The 9,918-nt window shown below is 54.9% G+C and overlaps 1 protein-coding gene across 4 annotated transcripts; it reads left to right on the plus strand.

Moving 5' to 3' along the window:
- Positions 1–108: 108 nt before the first annotated feature.
- On the plus strand, positions 109–9,917 carry LOC127480139 (ectonucleoside triphosphate diphosphohydrolase 8-like). Of its 4 annotated transcripts, none has more exons than XM_051807975.1 (10): positions 109–170; positions 769–905; positions 1,809–1,926; positions 2,396–2,546; positions 3,558–3,717; positions 4,519–4,752; positions 5,936–6,208; positions 6,817–6,927; positions 7,719–7,856; positions 8,517–9,917. In XM_051807975.1, the coding sequence occupies exons 2-10, from the start codon at positions 783–785 to the stop codon at positions 8,787–8,789; spliced, it is 1,581 nt and encodes a 526-aa protein (XP_051663935.1). In that variant the 5' UTR covers positions 109–170; positions 769–782; the 3' UTR covers positions 8,790–9,917. The 4 variants fall into 4 exon arrangements, with proteins under 4 accessions (XP_051663935.1, XP_051663934.1, XP_051663936.1 ...); XM_051807974.1 differs by having other exon boundaries at positions 125–310; XM_051807976.1 differs by having other exon boundaries at positions 125–905; positions 8,094–8,651.
- The last annotated feature ends 1 nt before the right edge of the window (position 9,918 follows it).

The following is a 9,918-nucleotide window of genomic DNA, read 5'->3' on the forward strand; positions in this document are numbered from 1 at the left end:
GAAATGGGGGTGGGTTGTGACAGCACAGAGAGGCAGAGGGACAAGGGTTAAAAGGAGAGATGTGTCCTTCATGTGATTCCATTCAAATGAGGAGGAGGGACTAACAGGCTGAAGATAAGGAAGATGCCAGCTGGGCCATGAATACAACTCTAAGACAAACGGGAGAACAGGTATTAGAGAGTTTTGCCTAAGGTTGATGATCTCTGGGAGAAAATAAAGGGGGAAAGATTTTCCAGCAGTATCCACTTCCAAAGGATATAAAAGGCAAGTCCAAGTGGGTTTGCTGCCCTCGAAGGAGCACAGAGCCACGGTAAGGACTCTGAGCCAGCCCTGAGACACACATCTGGGTGTGGGGCCGGGAGTGCCACAGGTGAGCTGACCTTACTGACAGCTTGTACAATGCAACCAGCCACTCTCCCCTCCCCTCCCCTCCCACTGAGGGTTTTTGCAGTTTCCCCATGCTCTCCTCTGTTCCTTGCAGTGTTTCTCTTGTTCCTCCCAGACCTGATCCTTCCCAGTAGGAGGGAGCTGAGCAGGAGTGGGTGCTGGATGTGGAAGATCCCATCACAGCTGTCCCAGGCTGCTGGGCAACCAATCCCTCTCTCCTTTGCTCCTCCTATTTTACCCTAATATTGCTTTTCCCAGGAAAAGATCTGACTATCCACGAGGATTTCTGAGTGGCACAGCTTGAGACAGTGTCACCTTTTGGGGTGTATCTCACTGACAGCATGTTCCCAGGTGTCCTTTCTCCTGTGTTTGGGTTCACAGGAGCCTTCACCTGAATGATGGCTAACAAGAAGCCCTTCACCAGTGCCATCATTGGGACACTGGTGGCACTCTCCATCATCGCCCTTGTTCTCAGCCTGGTGAAGGTTGAAGATGTGACACTGCCACCCACAGTCAAGGTGAGCCCAAAAGAAGGTCCCTGAGTACCACTGGAGAGACCTGTCACCTTGGGCAGGTGCTCAGAGACAACAGCTCATCTCCAGGGGAAGGGGGGCCGCTAGGAACTGCCTTACAGTAGCAGGGGGATGTTTTGTTCCCACCTCAGAGTGCAGGCAGAAGAAACACAGCCTGGCCACCTCAAAGTCAAAGGGAGAAGCCTCCTCTGGAACGAGCCACCAGAGGCTGTGTTTGGAGATTACCTTTGGACAGATAGGTAGGGCAGAGCCCTGACCTGCTCTCTCTGCTCTCCCAGGGCAGGGTGATAGAGATCCACAGGCCCTTTGTTCCTGCCAGCTCCCACCAGCCTGTCCCGACCTGCTCACACCATGGCACAAGGATCGTGCCTCCCCTCTGTCATCCCCTGCAGCTTGGCATCCCACCCCAGCTGCTGGAAGAGGGATGGCAGGGTTTTAGGGTGAGGTGGAGGGCTTTATGGGGGACAGGCAGGGGCCTCCTGGACTGAGCTGGTATGGTCCTGCCAGTCCCTGCCCAGGTTGGGTGCAGCTGTGGGGTTGCAGAGAGCACTGGAGTTGGTGAATTGCTGGCCCCAAGGTGGGGCCAGTGTAGACACAAAAGGTATGTGACCGTGAAGGAAAATGAAAAAGCATGAGGAAACAATGAAGGAAATGTTTGTGTGAGCTGGCATTGCTGCACAGACCTCAGGAGAGGGAATGACAAAGTCCCTCAGCTGCCGTGAGAAATGCCTGGGCTGAGGTCACCACTCTGCTCTGCCACAGCTGTGCCTCAGAGAGATGGGTTTTGGGGCATATTCTGACCCCACCACCCTGGCAGGGCCATGGTGGGGTCAGGGGCAGGCTGCTGCTGCTCCTCCACTACCATGATGTCTTGATTTTCCCCTGCAGTATGGGATGGTGTTTGATGCGGGCTCGTCCCACACCTCTCTGTTTGTCTACGAGTGGGATTCAGACAAGGAGAACGACACTGGTGTGGTCAGCCAGACCTTGTCCTGTGATGTCCAGGGTCAGTATCCCCCTGCCCTGGGCTCTGTGCTGCCCTGTGTGTTCGAGTGGTGGGTGGGATGACCTGGCCCTCCCTCTAAGGCAGCTCTGTCCGTCGGGCTGGCACTGCAGGCACGGTGTGGAGCCCTGGCTGCAGGCAGGGTGTCCCTGACCCCTGGGCCTGGTGCCTGCACATTTGGTGGGACTGAAACACCTGGGTGGTGAATGAATTTTCATTCCTCTACCTTGGAATGCCCCCACTTGCTGTCCTGGCTGAGAAAGGTGTTACCCATAGAGCTGGGGACACTGAAAGCATGGGAGATGTTGGGAATACATAGGAGAGGAAATAAATGTGGGTCAATCAGGTCTCCAGGGGACCCTGGAAAAGCACCTCTGTTGCTAAGGGGCGACAGACCTCACTGCCTTAAGCCCTCCCTCATCCCCTTCCCGAGCTGTTCCAACCAGCCTGTCCCAGCCTGACTCTCTTCCAGGGCCCGGCATATCAAGCTATGCCTACGATCCCCCTAGAGCCGGTGATTCCCTAAGGGAATGCTTGGATAAAGCCCTGAAGGTTGTTCCTGCTGCGAAACAGAGGGATGTCCCAGCTTATCTTGGAGCAACAGCTGGCATGAGGCTACTGAGGTACTGCTGTGGGGCACGGGGGTGACAGCAGTGACAGAGCTGCAAACAGCCACTGCCAGGACACAGGGTCCTGTGTGGGGCCAGGATCCCAGATCCCACTCTGCCATGAGCAAGGGATGGGTGAATGGGGATAAGGGGAGAAGGCAGCCCTGTGGGGACAGGGGTGTGACTGAGCTGTCCTGAGCCATTGCCTCTGGGACAGAGGGACTGCTCAGAGGGGCCCACATCCTGGGATGGTGCTGCATGCCCAGTTCCAAGCAAGAAACGCTTCTCAGAGCTCTGTTTGCTCTTCATGATTCCTTGAGCACAAGGGAGTTGAGATACCACCAGGGGATGTGCCACCTGCCCAGGTGGATGGGTGCTGGTGGGGGAGCACGGGTCAGAGGCAATGAGGTGATGCAGGACCTGCTGTTACCTTTCACCAGCCCGTATTAGCTCTCTTCAAATATCAGCCTTCATTTCATGGCTCTTGATTTTACGGCTGCAGATATCCCACATTATTCCTGTGCCTTGGCAGTCATACCCTGTCCCTGGGAAGGAGCTGGGCCATAGCCTGAGGGTTACTCGCTTCAGAGAGCGAGCCCTGAGATATCTTCCCCACTCAGATGTCTGAAACCAGGCTGGAACCTTCCTGAAACACCCCCTGGAGCTCAGCAACCAGCCCTGCCTTGGGCGCAGTCAGTGGGTGACATTCAAATCTGGGTCTTGCAGCACAACTCCCTCTGTCCCCCAGCACTGTGATGATACTTAGGCAGGGAAGGGTGTCCTGGGAAACCTCTGTGTCACTGGGATCAAGTTGCACTGGAGGGATGAGGTTGCTCTTGCTCCTAGATGTGTGATGCCAAGCCTAGACAGTTGGGATTTACACCCTACGAGCAGCTTCACGCAGCAGGAAATTTCCTTTCATAAAGACTGCTTGTTGCAAGGGCTGGGAGTATGTGAAACTTTGAGATTTCCTCTGTAGTACTGGTTTTAGCTGGGTATGTGTCTTGACCTTTAAGTCTTTCCTAGGGAACAGAACAGTTCAGTAGCAGATCAAGTCCTGGCCGAAGTCACTAAAACAATGCAAGAGTACCCTGTGGATTTCAAAGGGGCCCGAATCCTTACGGGAGAGGAGGAGGGGGCTTATGGCTGGATCACCATCAACTACCTGCTGGACTCCTTCACTAAGGTGGGAGAAGGGTCGAACACCCACTCCTCTGCTAGTAAAGCTTTTCTGATTTTCCTGAAGCTTGCTTAGCGCAGGAGATGTCAGGGTTAGAGGCTTTGGGGCATATCCCAGGGGAAGGAGGGACTTATCCTCTGGTTGCCCACAGTGAATGGGGGAGAACTCAGGAATGGGGGTGTCTGTTAAGAGCTCAGGGCAATCCCACACCGTGTGGACAGAGGGTCTCTCGGGGACAGCGAGGCTGGCTGCACAGCCCAGTGGGGACCATTTGCTCTTGCTGGGCTTTGTCTCACTGCCCTGGGAAGCTCCATCTCCCTGTGGCACTGAAAGACACCAGCTTTGGTTCAATGTGCCAGTCTGAAGGCAGCTTGGACCAAAACTCTGTCCTGCCACCCTCTCTCCCAGTCCTGCCACAGCACAGTGCGATGCTGACATCGTTGGGCTCCTGTGCGAGCTGTCGGAGACAGAACACCCTTCCCCTTGCACCAGCCCTCTGCAGCCTGGTCCTTGGGAAGGGCAGGGCCCCAGGTGCCCACCAGCACTTTGGTCTGGGGACTGGTGACTCAGAGCCAGGTGAGCCCACAGAATGTGGGCACATCCTGACCATCAGACAGTTCCATCTCTCTGGTAAAGGACCAGGCTGGCTGGGCAGGGAGCTGGTGGGGCCTCACGTACAGGAATAACCAAATGCCCATTGAATTTAGCAACAGAATCCTGTTGAGTTCAATGGGATGAGAATTCTGCTGAGAGCAAGTAAACCCAGCCATGTACTGCTCCTCTTCCTTTCCTGTCTCTCCTTGGCAGTTCTCTCCCAAAGCACACACGTGGCTCCGTCCAGAGGTGGCCAACATTTTTGGGGCACTGGATCTTGGAGGAGCATCCACTCAAATCAGCTTTATGCCTAAAGGTTCAGTGCTAAACCAGAATGAAGCTTCCAAGTTCACCCTGTATGGGTACAACTACAACATCTACACCCACAGCTACCTCTGCTACGGGCAGAACGAGATGCTGAAGCGGCTGGCAAAGGAATTAATTGCGGTGAGAAGGAACTGAGGGGTAATTGGCCTCTGGTCTCATGATGCCAACCACAGACTTGTTAATGCATAAAATAAGACCTGGCAAGGCTCTTTCAGAGAGGTATCAGCAAGGACTGAGAGCAAGTACATGCTCCTTGGAGCATGGCAGGGCAAATGTGGAGAGGAGCACGGGAATCATAGAATCACATCCCTGGAATGGACCTTAAAGACCATTTTGTTCCAACCCCCCTGCCATTGGCAGGGACACTTTCCACTAGCCCAGGTTATTCCAAGTCCCATCCAACCTGGCCTTGAACACTTCCAGGGATGAGGGAAGTCAAAAGGGCACTTCGGGAGAGATCTTCTGGCTGTACACAGGGTGCACAAAAATGTGGGACCAGGCTCTTCTCAGAGGTGCAAAGTTCCAGGACAAGAGGCAACAGGCACAAGTTGGAACATCTGAGTTTCAAACCAGATGGAAGAGAAAAGATTGCCCCAATAAAAATGTTCAGATATCAGAATAGAACCCAGAAGTGTGTGGAGTTGCCATCCTTGGAGATACTCAGATACTCTACTCAGAACGTGATGGGACAAGGCTCTGAGTGACCTGCTCTAGCTGGTCATGCTTTAAGGAGGGGATTGGCACAGGGACCCTACAGGTCCCCCTGAAACTCAGCTACTACTCTGTGACTGCAAGAACATGAGAAAAGTGAACTGAAGACCTTTGTTGGACCATTTTTTCGAAGGTCAGAGGTGAAACATGTCTTCATGGAGCTGTACTTTGCCAGGAGAGCAGCCTTGGTGATCCAGAGGGGTTTGCTCCTGCTGTACAGCCAGGAAGGTCCCAGGTGCTGCCTCTGGCTGGGACTGGAGTTAGAGCCAGAGCTAGAGCTGGGTGTAGAGGGTTTTGCATGCCCCAAAAATGATCGTGCTGGCCAGGGGAGACACTCTCTGGGACTCTGAAACAGGTCTCCCTCAGTGGAAGAGGGGATGAGACAAAGCAGAGTAAGAATTAGTGCTGGGCCCAGGCTGGGACAAAGACAGCCAAACAAGACCAGGATTGGACAGCAGGAGGATCTTTCCTGCTGAGGAGGTGGGAGATGCCGGTGCCCGTGGCCTTGGGGGGATTCTGGGTGAGTCCTGGCCCCGGCCTGCCTGCCAGGAGGGTCTGGAGGAGGCTGCAGCCTGTGTTTTGCTGTCCCCAGGCATCAGCCCCCAGCACACGGGTCTACCACCCCTGCTACCCAAAGGGCTACAATGAAACGGTCCGTCTGTCCGCCTTCCGCGCCAGCCCCTGCACCGACCGGAGCGACGCCCGCCTACCTGTCGGTGACAGCACGGTGACCCTGGAGGGCAGGGGCAATGCCAGCGGGTGCCTGGCAGCCGTCAGGGAGCTGTTCAACTTCTCGGCGTGCGGCCAGAGCCGGGACTGCACCTTCGACGGCGTCTACCAGCCCCCGCTCCGAGGGCAGTTCATTGTAAGGCAGATCCGCCCTCCCGCCCCAGGGCAGGGCATGTCCCTGAGCGCTGTGGTGTGCCCGCCTGCCCCAGGGCACTGTCACCTCCCTGCAGAGAACCGGGGAAAGGAGCTCTCAAGTTAACACTGTCCCTGGACATGCCAAAGATTGCCACTGCCTGCTTTTTCAGCCAAATCTCTAAAAGGGACCGTGTTAATAATCACAGAGCCTCAAAACAGTTTGGGTTGGAAGGGATCATCTCATTCCACGCCCCAACCCATTGTATCAGGTTGCTCAGGACCCCATCCAACCCCGCCTTAAACACTTCCAAGGATGTGTTAATAAGATAGGTGTTTGTCAAAACCCAAGTTTTTGGTAAAAACCCAGGAGTTTAGCCAGCAGCCTTCAGGCAAGGCTCTGCCTTTACTGGCTGTCGCTTTGCTGTCACCAGCAGGCACTGACCTCCCAGCCCATCCTCTGCTGGGACAGGGACAGCACTGCCCTGGGACTACCCTGGATGGGGCAAATCCTCTGAAGGACCAACCCGACCTCCTGATCCAGGGGAGACGGGGGCAGCTGCTGGGGGTTCCCCACTGTAGCTCACCAGCATTTCTGCCTCTTCCTTTCAGGCCTTCTCTGCCTTTTACTACAACTTCAAGTTCCTCAACCTGACGGAGGGGCAGCCGCTGGCCACAGCCAGGGAGGCCATCGAGCAGCTCTGCACAAGGAGCTGGGAAGATGTAAGCTCCCCATGACGGAGGCTGTGGGGGACTTTCACAAGCAAAGGGGTTCTGGGGTGGGGGGAGAGGAGCAGGGACCCGTCCAGGGAAAGGCTCCCCAGTTCTGAGCTGTGCCCTACACAGCTGAGCCATCCCTGTGCTGTGTGGAACCGGGACTGTCCTGCATCCACTCCAGGATGTTCATGCACCAGGGCAGGCAAGGGCAGCACAGGAGCTGGGAATGGAGGTGGGAATGGGGATGGAGGTGGATCTGTGGCACGGGAGGATGGTGAGGGCAGAGACGGCTGCTGGCACCACTCTGGAGACAAGTCAAACCATAAAATTGTATAATCCCAGACTGGTTTGGTTGGAAGGACCTTCAATCTTATCTTGTTCCATCCTTCTGACATGAGCAGGGACACCTTCCCTTCCACTAGCCCAGGTTGCTCCAAGCCCCATCCAACCAGGCCTTGAACACTTCCAGGGATGGGGCAGCCACAGCTTCTCTGGGCAAAAAATGGGGATGGATAAGACCCAGAGATGTGGCACCACCATGGGGCAGAGAGATGGGAGAATCTGGGGCAGGAGGAGCTCCAATATGTCTCTCTGTTTCCATGTGGAACGTAAATCCTCCCCAAAGGAGTGGCCCTGTGTAGAGAGGTCCAAAATCACTGCCTGGTCCAGAAGTCTTTTTCTGGATGCTGGTGACTGTGGAGCCACCGCCGCTCATGCAGCACTTGTCAGGGCATTGTCCCTGCACAGAAATTGCCTGTGAACAACTTCCCTTCATCCCCAAATGTTCCCCATCCCAGCTATCTTCCAGCTACCCTAAAGAGGATCCCAAGCGACTGCCTAAATACTGTGCCAATGCCAACTACATCCTCACACTCCTCCTCGACGCCTACAAGTTCAATGAGACCAGCTGGAAAAACATCTTCTTCCAGATGAAGGTGGGTAGCACTCTCAGCCTGTGAGGGGGAGCAGAGGTGGCACTGGGGAAGATCCATCCCCTGTGTTGTGATTCAGGGGGAGCCATGGTCCAGAGAACTCTGCCTGTCTCTGTCCTGATGTGGCACTGGTGTGGGGGCAGCTACTGCACCCCGCTTGGGCTGAGCAGAAATAGTGGCCCTGTAATATCAGTGGCTTTCCTGCAGGGCTAACACTCTGTTCCCTCTCTCCCTGGGCAGGCAGGGAGTGCTGACGTTGGCTGGACACTGGGGTACATGCTGAACCTCACCAACATGATCCCGGCAGAGGCTCCAACCAGGGTGAAGGGGCACATGCCTTCTCTGTGGGCTGCAGCCATCACCTTCATCATCCTCACCCTTGTCTTGGGGCTCACTGCCCTGCTGCTGCTCCTGTGGGTGTAGAAGCCCAGCTGTGCTTCGGAGCCCAGGAGGTATAAATTGTGCTGGGGCTCCTCTGCTCCTGCCTACAGGACTGGCACCAAAGAACTGGGGTCTGGCCTCCCATGAGACTGGCCCCCAACATGCAGACAGGCACTATGTGAGGTTTCCAGAGGAGCTCTGCTCCCGTGGACACCTGATGGGATCAGCCTACAGAAGCCTCAGCCATGCCTGTCTGCCTTCTCACATTGCTGCCTGTTACAGATACAGCTCCATCCCCCTGGAATGTGGGCCCATGAGAGCCAGCCTGGCTCTGGAAGAGCTCCCCAGTGTCAGACTGTTGGTGCTTGGCTGCAGGCACCTGGTGTTGGGGTGCTCCGAGCCATTCTGGGTATGACCTCAGTCCCTGCCAGGAGTGCCAGGCACGGCACTTGTCTCCAGGTGTGCAGGCATGCAGGGCTCTGCAGGACCCCATCTGCTCAGGGTCTGTCGCTTGGGCTTATGTGGAGATGGTCTTGTAGAGAAAAGGAAAACTGAGCATCCAAAGTCAGAAGCGTGGTCTGTGCCCCTCCAGAGGGTCCATCTCATCTCGTCGTCATGTCATGTCATGTCATCATATCTCACCATCTCATCTCATCATCTTCCTTTGTGTGGGATAAAGGGATTGATGTTCCTGAGTGCCTTAGTGGAGGCAACACTGTCCCACCAGCAGAAGGCCTGGGCTCTGTGAGTGTCAGGCTGAGACTCCAGCAGGCTGTGGGTCCTGACCTGCACATGGCTCAGCTGGGCCCTGCCCACGGCTGTGTCCTAGTTAGAACAGCTGGGACCAGTTCATCACTGTGTGGGTGTTACACAAACTGTGTATTCTACACCCTCCATGCCATTTCCCAGGAACTGTTAACAACAGACCATTTGCAGCAGCTGCCCAGAGCACACCTGACTCCTCAGGCTGTAGTTATGGGTGATGTTAACTCCCCTCCAGGGAGTCATTAGCACCTCCACACCCAGCCTGAGGGGTCATGTCTGCCAATGGGCCACCAAGGATTCCAAAAATATCTCACCCATTGTGGAACTCCCCACCCTGGGGGAGGTACTGGGCATTCCTGCCTGAACCTGAGGGTATATAATCTTGGGGTCTTGGGACTTCTGGTACCATTTGTTGGATCCAAAGGAGGACCAGAACCTCGACCGGACTGCGAGCACCACTTTCAACTAGACTGAGATCACCCCTCTCGACCAGACTGCGACCACCACTCTCACCAACAGGTTTTTCCCTCTCCTTTCACTTTGGACTCAGGGGGGCCCAATGAACACCATTCTGTTCATGCCCCAGGGTGCTGGGTTATACATCTGGGTTTTGTGGGTTAAACCAATTGTTCGTCTGTATAATTGTATTTATTGTATTATTTTTATTAATTTGTTATTCTGACTTATAATCTCTTTTGAGTTGGGTTCATTTCTCCTGCTGATTTACCTTTAAACCAGCATTCCGTGCCCCTGCCTTTGGTTCTGCTTGTTTTTATCTGCCCCATGGATGACTCATGTTGTTGTTTGCATTCCCACAGCGAGGCGCTGACCTTTGGTGTCCCTGTGGAGTGTCGGACACCTCACAGCTCTTGTGACCCACATAAAGATCATAAAAGGCAGCACATAGGAAAATGTCTGT

This window comes from Manacus candei, unplaced genomic scaffold (assembly GCF_025592945.1).
Source record: "Manacus candei isolate 608988 ecotype Guabito, Panama unplaced genomic scaffold, ASM2559294v1 h1tg000071l, whole genome shotgun sequence".
Lineage (NCBI taxonomy): Eukaryota > Metazoa > Chordata > Aves > Passeriformes > Pipridae > Manacus > Manacus candei.

Excerpts from the sequence above, each read along its gene's own strand:
- LOC127480139 (XM_051807975.1), top strand. The coding sequence starts at position 783 with ATGATGGCTAACAAGAAGCCCTTCACCAGTGCCATCATTGGGACACTG. Across the intron at positions 1,927-2,395 it reads CTTGTCCTGTGATGTCCAGG|GGCCCGGCATATCAAGCTAT; the intron begins GTCAGTATCCCC and ends ACTCTCTTCCAG. Across the intron at positions 7,857-8,516 it reads ACATCTTCTTCCAGATGAAG|ATACAGCTCCATCCCCCTGG; the intron begins GTGGGTAGCACT and ends TGCCTGTTACAG.